This window comes from Phlebotomus papatasi, chromosome 1 (genome assembly GCF_024763615.1).
Source record: "Phlebotomus papatasi isolate M1 chromosome 1, Ppap_2.1, whole genome shotgun sequence".
Taxonomy (NCBI): Eukaryota; Metazoa; Arthropoda; class Insecta; order Diptera; family Psychodidae; genus Phlebotomus; species Phlebotomus papatasi.
The window spans coordinates 49,589,215-49,614,302 of record NC_077222.1 but is presented as its reverse complement, the minus strand read 5'-3'; the positions used below and the strand labels follow the sequence as shown (position 1 = coordinate 49,614,302).

Below are 25,088 nucleotides of genomic sequence, written 5' to 3'. Positions count from 1 at the left end.
TTTTTATAATTATTGTTCTCTATCAAATCTGAATGATTTACATGGATATCAAACGATTAATCACATGGTAAAAATTGAAATAATCTATTAATAAATCAAAAAGATATGTACTAGAATAGTTCTGAAAATTATTTAAAAATTTCAATTTCTTAATTTGTTTTTAGCTTGCATGCAAGTGAACCATAGATTAGCTTTACTTCACTTGCCGAATATACCCCTTTATTTTTGATTTCTATACAAGGCTTAAGATATTTATAAGCTTCTGGGTTTCTTATATTTAATATGTGTACATTTAATATGTAGACAATTACTATTTTGGGTACTGGTGCCTGGACACAGCTGCACCGTCCCCTATTTCATAATTGGATTGAGGGGATTGAGGTATAAAAAAGTAAAAATGCAAGCGATTCCTGTTCAAATATCTTGTTCTCTGTTTGAATTTTTACTACACTTATTATTTCGTGCTGCAAATTCGTGTTTTATAGATTTTTGTAAATTAGGTTTAGCTGAAAAATAAAATTCTCTTTCAGAATTTAATCACATTGTGAAATAACCTCATGCCATATTTAGAAAATTAATATTTGCAGAAATTATTTAACTGCTTAACGAAATGGCAGGGTAATTAAAAGGTAGCCTATCAATGGTTTTGAATTTTGTATGAAAAACTCTTGATTGTTTATTGGTCCATTCTCTGTTCCCTGCTGTATAAGGCTTAATTTATGAATGACCAAATCAACTTGGTCAGTCGTCAATCAAGCGCGTTTCGCCATCGTGGGCGCATTCTTGTTCACCAACAATAAGATCATGTTTTTCCGCCGATCGCCATCCACAATTCCATGTCTAGGCACCTATATATCCGTCACTTTCCATCCAAGTTGACAAATAACAACACACGATCGCGAAAGCTCTCAAGTACAGAACGGATGTTGCAAAATTTGAATAAATTTAATTTGCTTTATTGTCTTTATTATGTGGATGAACTTTTTCGGTGTGGCGCGAACAATTTGAGGGAGAGAAAAACGAAGGCAAGAAATTAAAGCACACGATCAAAGATAAATCTTATGGCAGAGGAAGTGTCTTTCTCTCTTAAAGGAGCGACCTGAGACGGTAATCTTAATGCCTTCGTGCGGCTGCCATTGAGAATTTTTTGATACACCGATTATTATTTGATTGGCACGATTTTGTTGGGTATTATAGTTCAAGTGTAAAGATTTATTTAACACCCAAATATTGAGTTCAGTCATTTTCTGGATGGTCTCATAATGAAGACAACTTTTGGGAGAGTATTAAAGTCATGTCGCGTGATTACTTAATGTTGGACTCAGTATGTTTTTTTTGTTGTTGATGGTGGTTCTGGAATTTTATGATTGACACTGACTCGTGTTCAAAAATTCTATATTGACCAAATGCATTTCACTGCAAACTCTTTGAACTGCCTTCACGCAAAATCAATCACCCACAATATTGTCAAGGATACGCCGCATAAATCATTCCAGATGGTCTGAAATTGTGGCTAGTACCGATTTAATATGATATTTAAGAAATCCATTTGAAATCTCATATAATTTCCTTAGGAGTCATTAAAATTTACATAACCATCTATATAATATTGATGTAATTTGCATAAATTTCAATTCAGCTCTATTCATTCATAAGAACCAGAGTTGGTCTATGAAAGTGGATTTTGATTTCACAAGAGCCTCTATACATATGACAGAGTATCAACACCCAGAGAGACGTCAAAAGTGCAACATTTCATATCAAATAAATTTATGTTGCACGATAAGTGATTGAAAAATTTGTCGAAAGGGCCAATCACACTGGCAGAGTCATCGCGAACCATCCCACTGCATTTTCATTGAGACAATCTTTTTGATGCTCTTATGTATTTGAAATCCCATATGGCTAGAAGAGAGATACATTCATGAATGAATTTATGCAATTCTTGTGACTGTGGTTAAGAAAAAAAAGCAGAGCAAATGGCGTGTAGGTTGAGATATTTTCTTTGTGGTTCCAATTCATAGTATAAGAAAAAGAAGGAGAAGAAATACATGCAGCCAGTTCATTCATAAAATTTATACACAATTTCTAACGTAACTCTATAATAAACATATATATTAAGTGCGCCTACGCTTGTCCGCCAAATAGTGAAGCCAAGAGTCCCTTCTCTTTTGCCACACTTTGAACAACATCTCACCAACAGTTTGTAACCACGACGAAGAATCACTGTGCAACGCCAATAGACGAAAAAATAACATACCGGGATAAGGGGCAAAAAGATGAATGGTTTGAGGAGAAGAGGTGAGAAGAAGAGTGACACTTCATTCACTCAGTGATCGCACATATGAAGTGATCAGCTAACGATCGATTGATAAGAGCAAAGCGCACACATGAACTTAGCTACTGTTCTACGTGGAACGGTGTGAGAGGCTGCGATGGTAATCAACGATCATCATTAGCGTCAACTTTCATTCATCAAATTGATCAACTAAGTAGCTGGACTCTGCATGAGACGACCTCTCACACGCTTTTCACTTGCACTCAAGACACTTTTCCGTTGAACAAATTCTACTGAATTCTCATCCATTGAGTATATAGCTTAGAGTCATAGCAGAAATATTATCATAACAATCTCTCGTTGGCATAATATTTTAAGTAACCACCAAATTGTGTAGGATGAATTAGGAAATTTATTAGTTTTTTTTTCTTCCTAATAAATTGAATGTATAAATGATGTTGAAAATTATATTCATATATAGATTTTTTATTAAAGAATTTATCTCAAGGTTAAAACCATGTCAAAAAAACTCACAACGTAGGGCTCCAACATATCTAAACATCTGAATGTGAGCCTGTACTATGAACTTAATTAATTCCTATAAAAAAAGGAAAATAGTAAAGAAAATTATGTTCTTTAGGTCAATTTTACCAAACGAACCTCTGAAGTATATATCCAAAGTTTTTAAATTTAATTAAATTAAAATAACATTTGAAACATGCAAGAGAACGAGTTGGCTCATGCAAAAAGCGAAATATTGTAATAGAAAATTAAAAAATTAAAAAATTTTAAGCGCAAAATTGACTCATTCTGATGCTCGGAAATATTTAAACCATAAAATTGGGTAAGAATTTGGTGGTAAAGAATGGCTCCGTTCAGTAATAACCTTTCAAAGGGACAAAGCTAAGCCAGACCAATTCTAAAATCTACCGGAAGCCTAAAGTGCAAGTTCACATACCCGCTCATTTCGAATTTAGATATTCTTAACATTTCAATCGTCGACAACAGTGTGCAAAAAGTGAATTTTTGTGTAGTTTTGTAGAATGTCAGGATGGTAGAACGTTTGATTTACACTTTCATTAAAAAAATGTCTTTTTGATGAACTTGCTCACTTTAATTCGTCGGTTTAAACGTTCGAACTTCCAACGGATTTTTAGGTAAGTTCCCTCTGAAATACCTTCGAATCGGGAAGGTTATTACTGAAGGAGAGGAATCAGTCCAAATGACTGTCATGCATTAAAAGCTTAGGATTATATAATAGGTTCTTTTTATAAATTTTCTTCACTTAATTTTTACGGCAAATTTTTACGGACCTAATATTGTCGATCATCAAGTTGAGTCTATTTAAGCCTATGTAAAAATTTAATTGTTTAAATTCTTCTAAATAAGAATGAAGCACTCCACCTCTAAAGTCTCTACATATTGCATTAGGAGCAATTTTTGTGAAAAATTGCATATTTGAACGAAATTGCCTTCAGTGCTATAGGTAGAAACGTCAAAATTCTCTCAAAAAAGGAAATTTTTGACGAAAATTCCTCCCAATATGTAGAGGCCTTTACGGAAAGCTTTTAAACTCGTGATTTATTAGATGCTATGCCTCACAAATGCTTTTGCATTATTTATCTTAAGTGGTTATGTGCGTCAATAAGAATGACAAGCAGCATATTTTTTCAACATAATAAAATTATTTAATTTTGAACCTCTGAAGCATGTAGATGTACAACATTCAGCCGTTGGGACTAGATTTTCTGAGACCTTTTAAAAAATAAACTTACTTTACGGTTGACAAGATTTACTCAGAGTAAATTCACTTAAAGACAAAAGTCCAAATTTTTCTTGTTAGCATATGAATTAATCTTATGTGCCAACCTCGCCCTTGAATAGTCGATTTTAGAACAAAAAAATAAACTTAGATTTTTTGTAGATTTTTATAGAAAAAATCACTATTTTTGGTGTATTTTACACCACGTTTTGTCTTGTAAAATAAATTTTGGTCAAGGCAACAAAAAGTACACTGTTCCAGTATAAGGCTAACTCTTTTGCTAAACAAGGAATATTTAGTTTTTAACGTCAGATCTATTCTGAGTATTTTTATTCACTGCTAAGTAAGTTATTTTTTTAAAGGTCTCCAAAAATTAAGTTCCAACGGCTGAACTTTTAAAATTTAAAAATTTAAATTTCAGAAAGTATAGTCGAAATGTTATAGGAGAGATCGGGGTAGATTAGCCACCAAATGAAATTTTTCATTGCGAATAATTTGTACAAAAAATGTTTGTATGAGGCTGATAAATATCTCAATAAATAGAAAAAGGAAGTATATATTTAGAATAAAGAGTGGTTTCCTCAATATTCCTTCGAAGACAAACTATAAGGTGCCACTATCTCATACTATACGTGGCTAATTCTGCCCCGGTCTACTCCACTCCTTCTATTTCGTTTAAAAGTCGTACATTTTTGTTATACAAATCTATTAGCAAACGTACGACTTTTTTCGGACCGGAGAAAGTACTTTTTTGATCTTGAGAAAATATTCTGTTTTTTTTAAGTCTGCGTTGACCCCTTAAAAAGATTTTTAATAGTCTAATTAGTTTATTAAAAATCATAGTGTTCTAAGTTGTTTTTTGTATGTTTATCATTTATGTATAAAATAATATACTCAAAAGTTCTCCAAAAAAATAACTTAAGAGAAATACAATTAAATTTTGGATAAAAAGTTATTATCGGTTCATAACCTGGTTATAACCGATTGGAACGACTAGAATTTGAAGACCTTTTCAACGAACTCAGATTTACGATAAACAAGTCAACCTAGCTTTTGACACTTAAAAACCAGAATTTGATTAGAAATGGTAAAATTTCAGAAATTTCATAGTTGTCGCCACCTACTTTAGGCGGAAATTCATAAAATTTCTTGAAATTTACCAACTCTCAATTTGATAAATGAAATTCAGATTGCGAAACTTTTCTAATCATTTTAAACTTTTTAAATTATAAAACTTGTTGGTAAGGGCTTTTTAAATTTTAGCATAGCAGTGAAAATTTTATAATGAGCTTATAATTATAAAATGTAAAGATGAAGAAATTGGCCATTCTTAGATTACGCTAAAATTAATACACGGATTGACCTTCCAGATTTTCTTTTCTTTACTCTCCCCACAATGTTTCAGAGACTTGTTTCCTCATTCCTCAGGTTTACAGGATAGACGGTTGAGCACGAATTGATCAGCTGATGGACTTCATAATTCATTACTGCTTTGGAAAATCTCCTTTGATTTTCAGTGAGAGCTTTTATTAATTTATTATTTATAAATTGTTTCTAAATAGTTAAAATCCATATTGTAAATGCTTTGTAGACCTGAGGAAGGGGGAAATTATCCTCCGAAATGTCGTAAGTAGAATAAAGGAGAGAAAGACTCAAAGGTCAATCCGTGTTTTAATTTTGCTAAAATGTAAAAAATCAAAATTCATCATAATTTCTTTGAGAATTGAAAGCTCTCATTTTTGTTACTGCTTTCAAGTTCACTTCAATTCAATTTTAATTTCAAGAAAAAAACATATAATTGGGAGTTGAGTAATGAAGAAGCAATATGATTCATGAAAGATTCTCTTTCGCTCCCTGCCCTAAATAGAGAATTTTAAGGCTCTTTTATCTTTTAAATTGAGGGTTAGTGTGAAAAAATATAATATTGAATTTTAATACAAAATAAAATAATTCAAATTTGTAAGATTTTTAAGAAAAAATTTCTCGCCGTTTGTGCGTACATTTTACTAACTGATGTTAATTAATGAGCAGTCAGATATCATATTTCATAAAATGGTATATTGATAAATTGCCAGTGTCTTTGGATATATATTATCTTTGGTAAAATTGAGCAAATAATTCTCACCGTAATCGGTAAGATATAATAATTTATTTTAATCTCATCTTCTATCAATGACAATTTCAATCCGGCAGGAATTGTGGGGAATATCGTAACCGTGAAATTTAATGCTATTCATGATGGATTGCTCAGGAGGGTGATTCAAATTGCTGTTTTTTGCAAATGAAGACGTTTGCTGCACAGTTCGCTCTCTGCAACTGTGTTACGTGAGACCGATGGTGGCCAGCAACGGAAAGTGTTGGATAAACTTTTTGAATTTAACGCTGGGGACAAGTCCAACGTGGCCAGTGATTTTGCTTTGGTTTAGTAACAAGAAAGAAGCATTTGCAGTGAGTGTCTTATGTGATCGAGTGAGTTTGAAATGGGAAGATGGGAAAGAAGTGGTGGACTAATTGTGGCTGTCGTATTACGAAAACAGATTTCGAACGGTTGGGAACAGTCTCGGTGACTTATTTATCGCACTCCGGATGGCAGCAATTAATCCATAAGTGAGATAATTTATCATCTGACTGGAGATGTTGCTCTCCTAAACTTTTCCCTCATACAAAATGTACATCCACCAGGCAGCCAAACACTGAATAACCCACAACGCGACGTCCATTCAAAGTACCTCATTCTCGCTCATTCTGCATTTCACATTAAAATAATGCGTGTGGTGAACCCCGCAAATAAAAGGACTTCTTGTGAGAGAGTCTGAGGCATCGTCTTGAAAACTTATTATATCGAGTTATAAACACGGAATGGATACTAAGCATTGGCGATTAATCAAATTGAAAGAGTGAGAGGGAGAAAAAGACTCGAAGCGCCACTTCGATAAATCTTTAACAATATTTTTACGTCGTTTCACTGATACTTTTGCCATAATGTTGCGCATAGTTACAAATCTTTCTTCAAAAAGTGATGCAGTTTTGGTATGATTGGCTTGATTTTAAATTATGATCTTATTCATCTGGTTAATTTGGATTTACTTTTTAAGGATTTTGTATTTAATGACATTTACTATATTTGCGTATTGTAACTGATCATGCACATTACATAAATTACAGCTTAACCTTAATATGAGTCACTTTAATTAAGAAGGAAAGTGCCGTTTTTTTTGTAAATATTTTTTAAAGTTTATTTGCAAATCAGAATTTCAAAGGATTACTAAATTTAAATCTTTAAAATGATGTTTTTGAAGAAAATATCTGTATGGTCAAAACGCGCCAATTTGTTGTTGAGTATTTAACCCAAAATCAAAAGCTCAACTTCTTCCTAAAGCTTTTATGTTTCCATATCGTTAAGAGTATAGTCGAAAGTGTCAGAAAAGTGCCACTATAAAGAAATGGGATTCTCTGGTCATTGCATTGGCGAAATGATTTCTAGAGTAGAAATGTCACAAGATACGTAACAGAGAATCTTGGAAACTGTGGACGAGACTGAATTGTTTGACATGAAGTGAGTCCAAAGTTCTGGAGAAGAGTTGAGTTTTTGATCTAAATTTATTTAAATACTTCACAATTGTATTGCAGTGTCTCTAAACTAAACGTAAATTTCCTCCGAAAACATTTTATCAATAATTAGATAATTTTTCCTCCGATAAATTATCTATAATTGTCAAAAATAAATAGGTGTGATTATGTAAGAATCACACCTAAAATTTAGGTCTGTGCATAACGCTATAGGGTCGAAGGAACACCTTTCCAAACACAGAACCCCTTTTGACACTTTTGTCAAAATGTTGAAATTTATTTAATATATCTAATAAAATGTAAGTAATATGAAGTTTTATCTGTAATATATCTTTTCCTATAAAGTGAGATGTTTCAATGTCACAAATCATACAGAGTAGAAAGTCACTAGGTATTCCTTTCAACCTATGATTTTCTCTATAATTTTAAAAAGGAATATTTCAATATTGTTTGAACGGTTTGAACTCTAACAAAAGAACAATATAATCTATCGATTTTTTGATTCGTCAAAATTTTCACCTTGTAACCCCTGTAAAATACGTTTTTCAACATTTCTTCTCGGATCAAATGATTTCTGAGAAAATGATGTCATGTTGTGTGTCCGTTTGTCCATCCATTTGTCCGTGAGCCGACTTAAAGACCAAATGGTTAGAGATAGAGACATGGGAATTACGAACGACCCTTACCCCTACTCTTCAAATTAATACTTTTGAGAGTGTTTAAAAGCGCGTCATAGGTTTTTTTTCAGTTTTTGGATACGTTAGGATAGGTTTTAGAGCTTACTAAAGTGAACATTTTATCTGTAAACGAAAATACAGTTGAATCAATTCCAGTAACAATTTTTCAAGATCGAATGTTAAAAGATCTTCAACGTAATTACCAATGGATTTGAGCAATTTTAGGATCTTTAGAAAGGTATTGAATTCTCTATTTTAGGACTCTTAAGCCGTCTAGACAATAAAAAATATCTAGATAATAAAAAAATGCTTTTTGCAAGAAAATTTCCCATGTTATGTACACACAGAGAAATTTTAGTGGCATAACAACTCCAAATGGTGTTGTCGGACACACCAACCTCAACCCCAAAATCAACTAACCCCAATTCGGTGTTCAGAATACACCAAGTGGTGTCACAAAGTAACTAACACCGGCTTTGGGTTTCTGATTACACCAATTTTACACCAATTATTAACACCAAATTTAGCGTTGTTGGAACACCATTGTGGATTTTGTATCACACCATCTCAAGAAAATATAGGTGTTCCTTTTACACCAATAAATGAAAAATGTCTACAGATTTGCAACTAAAACTAAATGATCAAAGGATTTAGAATTAGGGCATTGGCATTCATTGGATGGGATTTGAAATTAAATTCCTGTGTGTTTCTATTTAAGAATTTTCCATTTTTCTGCGTGATTTTTATTAATTTTTGACCATTGTTTGAGGGCTTGGGGCCCTCCCTGGATGATATTCTCTGTATTTCAAAGCCATTTGGTGCGTGAAAATCTTTTTCCAACTTTTATGCCTGCGCCGAGATTTGAACACGCGACCTTTGTGATGACAGTCGAGCATCTTCCAGCTGCGCCACGAACTCCTATAATGTATTCAAAGCATATCGGGAACCGTTGCATCGGCACACACGATATTCCAAAATTAGAGATTACAATTAGAATTACAGATTTGCAACTAAAACTAAATGATCAAAGGATTTAGAATTAGGGCATTGGCATTCATTGGATGGGATTTGAAATTAAATTCCTGGGTGTTTCTGTTTAAGAATTTTTCATTTTTCTGTGTGTGTGGTCGATGGTGAGCGACGAACACCGTTTGGCGTTGCAACAGCACTGTTTAGAAAATTGATGGTGTTACTTTTGCACCATTTCAGAGATTTCTGTGGCGGAGTTAATACAACACCGCCAAAGCATTTCATAGAACACCATTGATTCAAAACTAGGTGTTAATTTGGTATGAATGCTACTACGTTTGGTGTTCAAGCAACACCAACACCAAATTCAACCCCAAATTCAACACCGCTTTCTCAAAATCACTTCTCTGTGTGTAGACACACATGTCAAATTTTTTTATAAGGACAATTTTTGACGAAAATTCCTTCTAGTGCGTAGAACCCATAACATACTAAAAAAGAAAACTGCTCTCTCGTGGAGTTCGAGCAGTTAACATAGCGTTCATATGTTCAAACATTTCTGGTTAGAACTAGTTTGTTTACTGGTTTATGAGAAGTAATTTCTGATAAAACCTAATTATCGATCCATAGGCGGAAGTGGGGCAGCTTTGAATGTGGGGCAGCTTTGAAATTGGGATTCTTCCCCTATTTTTAAATAAAATTGAGCCTTATATCATGATACAATTTAGTTGCACAAACAGATTGAGGAGAAGCTAAATAACATTATGATATTGCTCAGTTCCACTTAAACATAGGATAAAAATCGCATTTTCAATGTTGCTCCACATTCAAAGGGGTACCTTTGAACCAGTTCCTTATACGTTCAAAACTAGTTGAAAGTGGTTGAAATGTGTTTTAAGACATATTTTAAGGGAAAGGTCATATAAAATCTTTAAAAAAATCGACTAATTAATTTCTCTAGTTCTCGCTATTCCTCTGTTTAAATTTTGTTCTTGTGTAAAAAGGCGTTTCATGTTTTGTGAAATATTTAAATTTATGACTAGATGGGGTCCCGGTCAAAATCCCAAAAGCCAAAATTCTGAAAGCCAAAATCCCGAAAGCCAAAATCCTGAACGCCAAAATACCGAAAGCCAAAATCCTGAATGGGCCAAAATCCCGAAAGCCAAAATCTCGAATTCTTAAAAATGTCATAGCTACTCCCATATGATTGTACCCTTACCTTCTGGAGGCAAAGGAAAATTTTCTGTGTCTTGGGAAATTATTCTACACATTATCCTCCATATAAATTTCATTCCTTTCAGGATTTTAAAAATTCGAGATTTTGGCTTTCGGGATTTTGGCTGCCTCCGGACTAGATGCTATATCTCAAAAGTACTTTTGAGTCATTTATCTAAATTAATAAAATTCTATTTCTTATAGATCATGTGAAAAAAAAAGTATTGACAAGTTCGTGAATTTCGCAAAGTTTTTTCCACTGATAAATTTGTTTGTCATTTTACTGACTCATAACCGATTTAAACCAATTTATATATTACTTAAAAAACTCGACCAAAATAGCTTACAACTAATTTAAATGAATTTTAAATAAAAAATTAGCTATCGGTTCATTATGGTAATTGATGTAAACTTTTGGTGTGTAGCATCTAAGTTACGAGTTCAAACATTTCGCAAAAGCTGGAACACTTTGTCACACTTTTTGAGTACGTAAATTTTTATAAAACTTTATATCACAATATTAAGAGCATGCTGCACTCAATCATATTTAAAGTGATATGTTTTCCTTCTGTCTTGTAGAACGGAAGATTTTTGTTAAGAGTAAAATATTCGAGATATAACAAACATTAAGATCACACCTTCGAAAAGTTGAACAACAGTTCTTGAGACTTTTACTGTTTGTGGAGAGATGCATAAATTTAAATGAGAAGTGATTCAGCTGCCTTATGAAAGATTCGTGAATTGTCGATGGCAATTCAATAATTTTTAATTTTTCTCACTTGTGTTATTTATTTGTATGAACACATCGGGTAATATACCTGGCGTGTTACGCTATTTTAGGTCAAGGTGCTACGTAGTTCTTAAATATTTTGTTGTCCAAGGAAAAAAAAACAGAAAAAATATGAGTCTTTTTTTTTGCAGAAGACTTTTACTTTATGAGCCAGGAAAGTGTAGTAAGTTGAAAAGGTCACATGAATAACGAAGTAGAACAATAAACAAGATTTTTCGCCTTCTTTTTCATCCATACAACCTATAATTAAACTTGGGTGGTAGTTTATCTGTTTGGTGAGTGTCAACGGTATTTAGAAAAGAGAGTGAAAATCTTAGTGAAAAAAAAAGAAGCTAATTGCCCACGGATCAAGAGGCTATTTTTGACAGATGTGTTGTTTCTTAAAATTCTCTTTCGCATATTGGACTTGTTCCGAAAAGACGAAAAGAAGTAAATAATAAATCATCAGTGAGAATTCAGGTGACAAAATAGTGTGTGTTATAATAATATTCTTGAAATAGTCACCCATCCCATTTAATAGGCAAAACCCATTGCCAACGGACTGAAGATGAACTGGTATGTTTTTATTTCTGCCAAAGTGACAAATTTTCATCTCATTCTGAAAGGATTACGCAATTTTTTTTTCAACATCAACCACATTCAAAAGTCTTTTTCACCACTCCGCGAATACGTGACAGTATTTTCTTTTTCACTGCCCAGCATCATGTCTGGCGGGAGAGAATGCAAGATGATCTTTTAATGGGATTAACTTGTCCCCCCGATCGATGAGTGAGCAAAGTGTGACGGAAGAAAATAGAATTATTATGCTTGTTTCTTTTCTCACTCAACTCTTAAGAATTTGGATCAATAAACAAAGCACCGCAGGAAATTAGCCAATGGGACAGGGACTTTTTTTCTCAGCACTAATTTTCGAAATACCAACTGAAAATTGCCCTCAGGAAGAAACATTCTAGCGCAATTTTGGATAACTTGACGATAGACATCGCATTATGAGATCAACGAGATAGTGGGTGAATGAGGTGAAAATGAGTGTACAGTTGAGCTAATCGCTTCTAGTACTTAGTATCCAAGAAACTGACCTGATCCATTCCCGCCAAACCATAGTGCAACTAAATCCTCACTGGGTGACGTGTGGTGATAGTTGCCATAGAGATAGGGACTCGGATAATCAAGCAGGACGCGCCTGGACGGAGATTCCGCTATTGTTGGGGGAAGAGACAAGAAAAAAAAAGACAAGCCATGAGATTTTCACACACAACACAGTGGATTAAGCGAAAAAGCAGGAAATGAGAATGTACGCAAGATTCTGGCATAAGTCTCGGCTCAATTAATTAATTAGATCATGTTGAATATGTGAAATTGGAGGGCTTCCCATCTCAACACAGTTCCTTGTCTTTCTGTAGTAATTGCATTAATTGACAAGCATCCGGGCTTCCCTTCCATCCTCATACACCTCATCAACGCCTCAATATCTCTCCCAGGAATCACAGACTTACCTTGTGTCTGACTTGAGTACTCGGCAGCTTTCTGCAAATTGACGCGAGGACGTGCCTTTGAGGTGTTAGTGGTGTTGTTCGTAGGACCTGTATTGGCACCTGTTGCTGGTGTTGAATCGAGGAGGAGTTGCTGAACCTGGAGGATATCCACGTACTCATCGAGACCTGCTCCTGTAGGACCAGCTGAATTGTTGAGGCAAGATGTTTCTGAGTGGAAAAAGAAAGAAATTAAGAATTTGCAAAATGCCGTCGGACAGGTAGATTCAGAATTATTTCTTGCGTTTTGGAGAAGTTATCTTTTATTTTTTTTTGATGAGAACTTTTAAAAAATTTAAACATTATATTAAACATTCAGAATATTTCACGTATAGTTTGATGTATGTAATTTAAAGATGAATAATTAAGTTATTTCTTGTTTAATTTGGTTACACTGAACACAATTAAGGGCAGAATCACATTGACAGTGAAATGCTCACCGTATTTCGTTAATTTACGCATTTTCATTGCAATTCTTACGCAAATTCTCGATTACCGTATTACTTTATCTCATACTCGGTGGCATTAGGTGAAAATACTATAAGAAAATTGAAGAAATAAAACGAAAATTCGATAAACGGTGAGCAAAAAAACTGTAAGTGAAATTAATCGTACAGTTTTTTTGCGATGAACGATTTTCGTTTTATTTCTTCAATTTTCTTATATTATTTTTAACTAATGCCACCGAGTATGAGATAAGGTATTACGGTAATGGAAAATTTGCGTAAGAATTGTAATGAAAGTGCGTAAATTAACGAAATACGGTAAGGCTACGGCGAGCATTTTATTGTCAATGTGATTTTGCCCTAAAGAAAAGTATTTTGTTTATTATTTTCTTTTAAAACTATATGGTTCTCTAAACGTAAACTTTATAAAATGGTACTGGCAAAAAACGATCTTTATTATTTAATTTGTTGTTGAAAAGATTCCCTATTTTATTTCTTTAATTTTTAAGTTAACAAAGTAGGTGAAGGTCGTTATGTCAGCATTGGAATATTGCAATTTTATTAATGATACACTTTATTTTTTTAGAGATAGATCCTAAGGTAAAGGAGAGCATATATCGATAATGAACGTTGGATCGTCTATCCAAAATAAAATTATTTACTAGTAAAATTATTTTTTAAAAATTATATTCGTTGTTTTTAACGAGTTATCTTTTGCAACATGTGCTTCATTACTAACTAATGCAAACAATTTTGCAAAAAAAACATTAGTATAAAACAATGAACAATAAAAAATAGGAATATTTTGGAGCTTTGGAGTGACTATTCAACCTTCATAGTCCATATGCTTCATTTACCTTATTATATTAGAAGAATAAAATAGAATAGGAATAATGAGAAAAATAGTTAATAAATTAATTTTTAAAATACATTATTTTGTTTTAGGAGAAAAAAAAGAAAAAAAATGCAATATTCAAGGACAGACCACCTTCACTTCATTATAATTCTTCACTGCTCGAATTAGTTTAATTAAAATTGATTAATTAAATAAAATTTCATTTAAAAAAAAATCTAAATAGGAATAAGAATGGAAAAGATTTTACAATAAAGGTTTTTAAGTATAAAACCTAAAATAGAGTTTGCAGACATTATTTCAAACCTAGCGACTAAACGTTTCGAGATATTTATTTCGAGTCTTCCAGTGATCTCCTTCATAAATCTACCTCTTGTAGATAGGAAATTTTAAATTCCTCCACTTCTGTCCTTAATCTCCTGGAACATTTCCTTTTTAAAATATCTATAAAAACCAGGAAAATGCTGATTTTTAATTTATGAATTAGTTAAAGAGGGAGTCCAGACAGATTATTTAAAGGAGTCGCTGTCGTTTAACAGTCTCTGGCTTGTCTGAAAATGTAAAATAAATCTTTCACATTATATCTAATTGAGTCAAGATCAAAAGCCCAGTGGTGGAACAAAAATTATATTCATTAATAGATTGTCCAGGAGCATCGATTTAGGTCTAATGGCTTCTATACACTAGAGAAATTTATGTCCATATTGAAGCAAATTGCTTACGTTTGTGTAGGAAATACTGACAAATATGAACACAAATTTCTCTAGTGTGTAAAGGCCATAAGAATTAACTCTAAATATGCGTGGAGGTTCCTTCCTTGCTCCCTTCAGACGGATGTAGATATGTCAATATATGTAGATATGCAATTATATTTCATTTGGATTCTTCAAGGTCGCTAGTTAAAATCCCTATACAAGGTCTGTTACTTCATTTTTGGATAAGATTAGACTTCTTGAAAGCCTGTAAAATAGCTATAACGCTTGATTCGTTGTTAAATAATATCGAAATTATTTATTTATGCTTGATAAGAGATTTTTATATTTTTATTGAAGTCTTAAATTGAATAAATCAATAAAGGCCAAAATCAAAATTTTCTTTTACATTTTTAGAATATTTCAATCAGTTCCAATTGAACCTTTTTACTTGAAAGTATAATATCAAAGTTATTTATCAAAATGAACATGAATATTATTAAGTCTACAAATTCAAAAAAAAAAAAAAATATATATTTTTTTAAATCAGAATTGCTTGCTTTTGATTATGGTTAACATTCGATGTGTTATACGAAATACATATTAAGATACATCTTTACATTTCATCGTACTAAACATAATTTTTTAATCAAATGTAACTTTTAATATTTGATTTAACATTGTGAAGAAGTAATTTACATACTAATTGTAAAGATTTTTTGTAGATTAAAATTGAAAAGCTGTTTTTCATGTCGATGCTAGAGGACTAACTCCGTTACTTAATATCTGTATTTTCAAAACAACAAGACAGACAAATTGATTTTTTTTCATTAGAACTTAGGTATAAGGAACACCTCTTCAACAGGGAACCCCTATTGGATACTTTTGTGAAAATGTTTAAATTTATTTAATGCATCCAGTAAAATATTACACTGGTAAAAATAAAAGGATCAAATTGATCCTAATTTGATCCTTTTGCAAAGGATGGATCAAATTACGAAAATTGAATGCACATTTCTCATAATAGAACACGTTAATTTGATCCATCTTTTGCAAAAGCATCAATTTGATCCTTTTATTTTTACCAGTGAGTAATATAATTTTTTTTAAATTAATCTGCGTTTTTTGATAAGGATAACTGTTCGAATTTCGTATTCCAAATGGTACAGAGTTCCCAAAATGTCAATAAGTGTTCCTTTCACTCTATAATAATCGTTATAAACTAGACCAAATTGTTTTTAGTTTTGAAATTCGAACTAAAAGAAAGCTGAAACATGTATATGTTTTTTATGCTTACATATAAGTGTAATGTTAAACATAGTCAGTAAATAAACTCAGTCTGTAAATATAGTCAGTAAAAAATAGTATTTCTTTTAATTTATTTATAATTCTAATTTTGAATATTTTAGGCATAAGAATATAATATAAATCCCTCAACTCTGATACAAAAAAGCTTCAATAATTTTAGTGAAATATTTATAAAAAAAAATTCTTAACTGGCTTAGACTAATGATTTAAAATGACTAATAAATCGTTATAAATTAACTTAAAAATTTCAAAGTTTCAAAATTTAAAATGTTTAGGTAGTTTAACTCTTTACAGACGAGTGTGACACCCGTGTCCCAAAAACAAAAACCGTTTTTCGAACTATTTAGGGGAAGGGCTCACAATTTTGGACAGTCTGCTTATAAGCATCGATGTTCCAAGTTTGAAGTGCGATATTTTCAATACTAATTGACTTTTTTTTTGTTACTCTCTTTTCAGAAGGCTTGTTTAGAAACTTAACAAGGGTTTATTGTCTTTATTTTCACTAAAATTAGTCTTAATACGTTTAAAAATGAATTGATATGTAGAGGTGCATTTGACTCGAATTTTGGACAATTTAGTTATTAATTTGGACAACTTCGCTGTAAATTTGGACAGCTAATCCGCTTCAACAGGATGCCCATTGTTCTTCATTTCATGAACCAATCTTACCAAGTCCTCTTTCTGTTCATGTAAGAGAACCGTAGAATGTCACAAGAAGCCTGGAAACTTTCCATATCATTCATTAAAGTGAGTTAACTTTGGTACTCCAAGTACGTGCGGATTAGCGCATTCCTTGGCCTTTCCGAGAGCCTTTCAAGGCTTTTCTCACTACATATCTTTCATAGAGATGATGCTCCTCTGTTTCTCCAGGCATTTGTCCAACCTAGTCATCACAAAAGCTAAAACTTCACGAAATTTCGTGAGAAAAACACCTGTCCAAAATAAGGAGTATCACCTCACTGGTAAATGTCTTAAAAAATTGCCAATTTTTCACACGAAAAATTTAATTCACAAGGCAAATCTCACTTCAGGTCAAATGTACAAATCACCATTAACGTGGATCAATACAATATTCAATTAGTATTCAATAATATCACTCAAAAAAAAGCGAAGAAACATTGTTAGTACTTCACCAAAGCTAAATAAGACTGAAGTAAACACGAAGTTCTGTCATATTTTTCGTAAGCAATTGCTCACACTGAATTTTCAGCAAAGCAATTTTAACTCAAATTATATTCAAAATTTAACGTATTTAGTTTTAAAATCTTCCAAAAAGAACAAATATTTAGATAGAATTCATTATTCTTCAAATATTGGAAAAAAAATCCATAATTTTAATCAATTTATTTTTAGTGTCCAATTTTATCCTCAAAGTGTCCAAAATAAGAAACTATCCAAAATTATGAGTCCTTATCCTAAAGGGCAAAATAAATTTCTAGTAAAAAGAAATGTTTTTGTTTTTAGAAAACCGGTGTCACACTTGTCTCTAAAGGCGTAGACTGAAAGATATATAGACATTCTTAAGGCTTTTTGCAAATTTTTCTGAAAAAATGTCTTTTTGACGTAAATTAATCATTTACTCCTAGGTGATTTTTATTTAAAAAAAAAAGGTGTTTTTGATGAAAATTGCTCCCAGTGTGTATAGGTGTTTGCTAAATGCATCAAAATGAATCAAAATATTAAATTTTAAGTTGGATTTTCTTAACGTTTAGAATTCTTAAATAAACCATAAGAATTTTCATATTTTAATTTGAGTTTAGTTGTAAAGTCTATTGCAGTTTAGTATAAAGTCTTAAAGAAATTTAGACATTATAAAAATTAAAGATCCTTATCGTAGAATACAAATCTGTTTTAAATCACAATTTAAAGATTTTCCTCATAATTGGAAGCGATAAAAGCTCAATTTAATGATTTCTTACCGCTTGAAGGATAAGCTGAGTAATTGCTGTTGATGTTGGGCACGAGATTTCCACTGTTTCCAGTTGTTCCACTACTTCCGTATGGTCGATCACTTTCACGACGCATCGCTAACATTGTCAATAGTTGAGGCCTTCAGTTCGAGGCAAATAAAAAAGGAGATCTCCATCACTTGGAAAACATCACACACTTCTAAATCCTTCTCACAAGCCCACTATACAATTCTTTTATTTTTGGAGGAAAAACAGTGAATTCCCGCAATTAAGACTGCCACAAACACGTCACGAGCCGGAGAATTCGCAGTGGAAACTGACAAGAGAGATTTTTCCCGAGTCGAAAAAGATGGATGGAAAAAGCTGATGATGGAAAATGGGCAGGACTAATAGGCGGGAATTCCAGGAAAATTGTATTAATTTACTTCGATAATGTTGTTTTAGTTACACATCAATTCCCTCAATTCTATGTGACCTTTAAAGCCCTCTATGTATGAAGCTTCCCAGGGTTTCACATTTCCACTTGTTGCTCCCTTATTCCTGCGCCAATACACAACTTTACACTAAACACTATGATACATCACAAAACACGGATTTATTTTTAAATTGTCTTTTTTTTGGGGTTGAAACTGTGGTTTGTTGGTAGTTTCAATGCGCGGTGTTTGTCTTTTTCGCGGTTCAGCGCGCGAAAATGTCATTCAGTAGAAGAAATGGGAAAACATGTGTTTGATAAGTTTGAACTCACTTCCTTTATGTCTTATGACAAACTTTTCCCGGGTTTAGTGATTTCAACTTGCTTCTCTGGTACTAAATTCGTAAATGGGAACATTTAGATATTTTCACAACTATACGATGCTCATTCACAAAATTTATTCAAAGACACTTGGGAGTAGGGATGAGCACTGAATGCATCACTAATTACTTGCATTGGTGATGATCACAGTTTTAATCACTGTTGCCAGCAAAATTGTCAGTGAAAATCGCGAAAAAGAGAATAAAAAGAAATTTTCCTTCGAGAGCAAAAACCATATAGCAAGTGTTTTAGGGGAGTTCGTCGATGAGTGCGTTCGGAATTACTGTGAGCGACGCTGTTAATTCCGCCTCAATGGTTTTGCCATTGAATTGGGAATTCGCACGAGTTGAGGAATTATTGAAAAGCACACACGACTGAGACGGTGATTTCTTGAAAACTGTATCTCTCCTCCACCACCACAGTGTCGGGGCGTCGGAATACGATCGGAAAGCGTTTGTTTGATCATCTCTCGCCGGAGCACGAGCGCCAAGTCTCCAATATAACTTTATGCGCTCTCTTTCTCCTGCGCCTCGAGAGTGGCTCTGTTGGTGCTTGGGGACCACTTGGGGCCCCATGGTGACGTACCTCCGTGACGTCACGCAAAGCCGCGTGGGCTCCCATGTAGAGTCCAACCTCTTTTCTATATTTGTCCCGTGTTTCATTTGCTCGAAGGCGGGTTGTTTTTTCGCTCGAGACACTCGGCTATCGAGCTGCCTCGGAGAAGAAGAGATCATCACATCAGGAGGAGAAGTCAGTCTCTCTCTCAAGTGATACATTGGGGTAAAAGGAAGATGACAATAAATGAGGCAAAAAAATACCAAAAAGCCACCAAACGCTGCGTTAATTGATAATGACGTCGCAACAATGATGATTCTTACATTTGCTTTTTGAGGAAACTTTCGAGCTTCCGGAGCACTCAATGGGATGCACTGTTACAAATATTGGGAAAGGGAAGAAGTTGAAAGGCTTGTGGTATGTTTTTCAACATTAGTTTTTATTTTTAGAACTATTAAATTCAAAAAAAAAACATATAATGCCTACATACAAGTTCATGCAACAGTTCACGGTTTGGTGCTTAACAATCCTTTAATTGAAAATTCTGTTTGTTTGCAAACAATAAAAAATTATAACTTATACTCTTCACTACCAAAAACTACTGAAACAGACTAACACTACATGGTCTTTTATTAAAAAAAAATCGGGTTAAAACAGATTTTTAAAAAATCTGTTAATTAAGAAAGAAAGAACTAGCTAATATAGATTTTTTCCAAAGCGAAGATAGAGAGTACAATATAGATTTTGAAAAATACGGTTTTACGTTCTATAGAAGTTTCTTAATAACATATAAGCTTATGCACATATTTATGTGCATAAGCATATTCGAGGATTAATGAATTGATTGAAACCGTATTTTCCGGAAAACGTATTACGTAAGGAAAATTTAATATGTTTAAAAAATTTGTTATGGTGGTAGGACTTTTTTTTAGAATCAGGGATAGTCAGAGTATAAATAGAATAAGTTCGTAATTATATCGAGGGGAAGTACTATCACTATGTAAGTACAATAACGATTCCAGTCACAATAATTTACATCGAATATGTAATTTGAACTCGAAATTTCCGTGTTTCAACACCCTATTTCTGTGACATTAAATTTATTATTTAAATCTACAAAAAAAAAACAAAAAAACATTTTACAAAAGCTAATGGAAATGCATGTTTTTTTTGTAAGGCTTTTAAATTAGATTTAAAATTTAATTTGTAATTCAAATTTAAACTTAGAATTTTAAAGATTTAAACTATACAACAAACTCTTTTTGGATTCTTAATTCTTCAATTTTACTTTATTTTGCCAACGTCAAATTGAAGAACAAAAATAAGACCGAATTTCCCACTTTGAATTTAGCTAATATAAAACACGGGTTTAGACCTGGTTAGGATTTATTCCTTTCTTCTCTTTACGACGTTTCGGGGATTGTTGTCCCCTTCTTCAGGTATTGAGATTAATTGGACAAATCGGGTCAGTGTTTTCCACAATCACTACCTTTTTACACAGAGTTGGACAAATTTGCACCATGACGGTCAATTGCAGACTCATTCTTATGCAGACTTATTCTCATCAACCAAAACTGACCGAACTACATCTATTAGCTAATATACATATACGGTAAAAATATAGCACTGAAAATTCTTTATTTCGAGACTAAAACATTTATTCACGTGCAACTTACTTAGTTCCATAAAATTATTTAATCTTTCGAGTTCTTTGATTTGTGAAAACTCTGAATACTTTCAAGTTCAAAATTATTACTTTCAGTTTAAAATTATGTGCTTTGTTAAAAAAGTTTATATGTTTTTCGACTACGTAATTTCTATCTTCTTATCTCGTTCTTCGTTACATTATCTTATCTTTGAAATTCAATTGATAAAACAACATCGAACAAATAATATCATCCGAAGATGACATCATCGGTTCAAAATAATCATATTCCATGCTTTAGTGAATCATATTGTTAATTACTGTTACAAGTTGGACAATTCGCCGGTACAAGTTGGACATGGCTTTTTTCTTGATAAATACAGTACAAAATTTGTTTTTAAGCACATGGAACCAAATTATAAAACTAAAGCTTTAAAAATATACAAATAAAAATGAAGTACTAAATTTATCAAGACAAAAAGCCCTGTCCAAATTGTACCATTGATTGTCCAACTTGTACCACTTTACCCTATATATTTTTTAAGTCAGAACTTCTATTTGAGCTTTACATTTCAAATTTTCGTCATTTAGAATAGATTCACCTTACCATATGGTACTACGTTTAGGCAAACTTTAAAATCTTAAAGGCTTAAAAGCTTCAAAATCTATTTAATTTTCTCTATACCTAAAGAAATGTTAGCTTTATAAACCTTTGCATATCATCAATATCACGTATTAGTTATTAATTACAAGCATTATTAAACGATATATGACTTTAGAATGGATTGTGCTGCCTGGGGAAATCTGCGCAGATTATTTTCCTCTGCCACAACACCGAAAAGCTTGTCCTGAACTTCCAAGTTCACTTTGTACTTGTTGCGCGTGATTTTCCCTCACGGTTTCAGGATCAACCACCCCCTATCCTTTGGCTCAAAGCTTTGGTAGAAAATTCCAGTGAAATATCATACCCAAATGGCCACCCACGCAGTATTTCCTCACTCATAGAAAAGATTATGGGGAAATCTGTTTTCTAGCACCAACAATTTGTATCTCTTTGTTAGACTTTTTATTCTTCATCTTCATTCTCCTCTTTAATTCATCAATTTATGATTGAGAAAAAGCTCAGGTACGTCGCCCACTCGACGTGGAGTATGACTTTTTTTTCAGTGTTCCGGATGAGGAAAGACTGGAAACCGCAGAAAAATATTATTCGTGTAATTAGAATATAGACTTTTGCCTTTGAGTATCAAAATCGCTAGGTGAGGAGATGGTAAAATGTTGATTGTTGTGAAATAAAAGTTTTTTTTCTTCAACAATAAATATTACACGTAGAGACGCATTAACCACCCACAAAATAAGAATATATTGAAATGAATAATGTATATTATGAATGTTTATTATGAAAAAAATGAGCAACATGTTGTTTTTACCTTCTTACACGCTAGACTGTCCCAGTATTGGTGAATAAAGTTTTCTTATAAGGAAAAATGAACTCCCACGTGCCACTCTATTGAGACTCTGTCCAACCAATCCAACACTTTCTTGTATTTTATGAATGGAAAATGAGTACAACATATGAATGAATTGTGGTGTGCTTTTCAATGAGATTTCATTGATTGCAGTTTCAAGCTTGACGAAGGCAAGTTATTTTTTTCTGCCTAAACACCAAATTTCTGTATAATTAATTTTTGCACACAAAAATTCTTTGCTTTTATTCTATTGTTCAAAATATTTTGTGTATTCCGGTTTTAATTCTAATTTTAGAATTCAATCTTTAATCTAGCATTACAAATTAAAGCGTTGGAAAAGCGTCTCAGATTTGTAAAATGCTCGAACTCATGAGATAGAGCTCTCCGTGAATTATATTTTTACGCGATTTTTTCCCATAAAAATATACTTCTGGTTTACTTTCCAATTTACTCTCCAAATTTAAGCAAATTGTGTAATAAATATATCCTCTAAAGTGGTTCAACTTTGACCTACAAAAGTGTCTGTGGACGAAATCTTCGCAAGGACTATCTCCAAAACATATTCGAAAATAAAAGAAATCGTTTGAGCCGTTTTCAAGAAAAAACCCTAAAATACGATTTTGATGGGATTAGAGGAGGGCAATGGAAAGAGGAAAAACCGTGTCTAGATAATGTTTATTTTTTAGGGGGGTCATCGAAGACTGGCAGTTGCTATTTCTTTGAGTTTGAACAATAAAAATTAAAACGACGACATTTTTCAACAGTTTTTTTTTATTTAATTTGATTATCTTATTCACGGCAACTTTTAATATTATTATGATTTATCAATAAATATTTAAACATACTTTAAAAATAAATAAGCAGATGTAAGTTAAAAATGGGAAGGGAAACTCCATTTTTTTAATTCAGGATTTTCGCCACTTATTTTTGTTACATTTTCTACAACAATAATGTATAATATAAAACTAAAATTTGAAATATAAAAACTGACTAAAATTCAAAAACCAAAAGTAAAATTCGTAAAACAAATTTTTTATGAAATTATTGGGTGCAAAATATTGTCTCGATTTTAATATCATTTTTTTTTAAATTTCTTGTAAAACTTTTCGTCTGCTGCATTGGTTTCAATTCCATACTTTGCTAAATCGTTTTACACCTTTTTACTGCAAGAGATATGTTGTTCCCAAGGTTATTCCTGAGATTGAGCTCCAGGTATGAGGAAAATTTGGTGATCATCTGATGCTCAGGTGACGAGATATTCAGTTTTTCGGAAAAAAAATTGCACGGGAAACATGGGAATTTGCCATAAATGGCTCTCCTGAAAAGTTGTCATTCTGAGACAGCATGGAATGGAACCGTTGATAAAAGCAATCAATACAAATTTCTTTTTCTATTTTTAAGCATCATAATTTAGTTTTTCTATCACTCGTGGTTCTATTCAGTGTGCCTTTTCATATTTCGTTCTGGCCCTATATTAGGTGAGATTCTTAACAATCTCACCTACTATAATCCTAACAAAATTTCATGTCGTCCGATCGACCTCAAACTTGGCCAAAATGTGTTTCAGCACTTCCTGATCACGAATATATATGTGGCTATTTTACGTTCCCGGCCGGCCGGCCGGCCGGCCGGCCGCTCTTTGGAGCTTAATAGCTCCTAAACTAAAAAAGATATCGACTTGCGGTTTTCGGCAAAGGTTATATATCGGGTGAAAATTGCAACTTGGTGCATAGACCCCCCACCCCCCACCCCTCCTTCCGCCATTTTGAAGACCCCCCTTTTTTTGTTTTCTCAATAGCTCCGCCCCTATGGCATTCAGCGGACTCAAATTTTAGTATGTTATAGCTGAGCCTTAGAGCTTTCCATCAATACCAAACTTAAGGTCCCCCGACCCCCCTGACCCGAGCTATAAGGGTCCAAAAAAATTTCTTAAAATGGGCATAACTCCGGTTCTAATTGTTAGAATTTAAAAAGTGAGGGCTTTTTGGAAAGCTCTCGTGAAATGCCACTTCCCCTTCTAACATCGCAAGTTTATAAAACCACCGCTAGGGGCGCTTTTTTTAAAAAGAAAATTTTTAAATCTTAAAAGTTAAATAACTCAAAAATTCCATTGTGCATCGGGCTGAAAATTTAGTATGTTGTAGCCGTTGATTATACCTATCAAACAAAAAAAACCTTAAGTCGATCCATAACCCCTGACCCGAGCTATAAAGGGGTCAAAGTTCGAACATTGACCGGCCTCTATCTCCGGTTCTAATTAACATAGCGACCTAAATTTTACCTTTTTGGTTTTTGGTTTGGATGGAAGTTCAAAAAGTCACCACAGGTGGCGCTGTGATAGCGTCAAAATTCATCGAAATTCAAAGTCACTTTTCTCAAAAACGGCATTGTGCAAGTTAATCAAATTTTAGTATGTTGTAGTCCAGTCTAGGACGTTTCCAAAATGGTGCGTAAGCGCGCTGTGGTTAAAACAGAACCGGAGATATGAGGGGTCAAAGTTCACAAAATTCAAAAAATCATATCTCCGGTTCTATGTGACCGATTTTGATGAGTGAGGGCTTAAACGAAAGATCTCACTAAATGCTACAACTTTCTAGAATATTTGAACTTCGTGGGACCAACAC

The 25,088-nt window shown here is 33.0% G+C and overlaps 1 protein-coding gene across 4 annotated transcripts in view; it reads right to left on the bottom strand.

The window, feature by feature from the left end:
* LOC129804708 (early growth response protein 1-like) overlaps positions 1-19,260 on the bottom strand; it is a 49,440-nt gene extending 30,180 nt beyond the window's left edge. The window contains exons 1-3 of one of the 4 annotated variants that reach the window (XM_055852254.1): positions 18,012-19,260; positions 12,758-12,964; positions 12,341-12,460 (exon numbers count right to left, since the gene is read on the bottom strand). In XM_055852254.1, coding sequence (XP_055708229.1) covers positions 12,341-12,460; positions 12,758-12,964; positions 18,012-18,126 — 442 coding nt within the window. In that variant the 5' untranslated portion in view covers positions 18,127-19,260. The remainder of the gene's footprint in view (positions 1-12,340; positions 12,461-12,757; positions 12,965-18,011) is intronic. The other 3 variants (XM_055852272.1, XM_055852262.1, XM_055852281.1) reach the window with 3 other exon arrangements.
* Between the last annotated feature and the right edge of the window lie 5,828 nt (positions 19,261-25,088).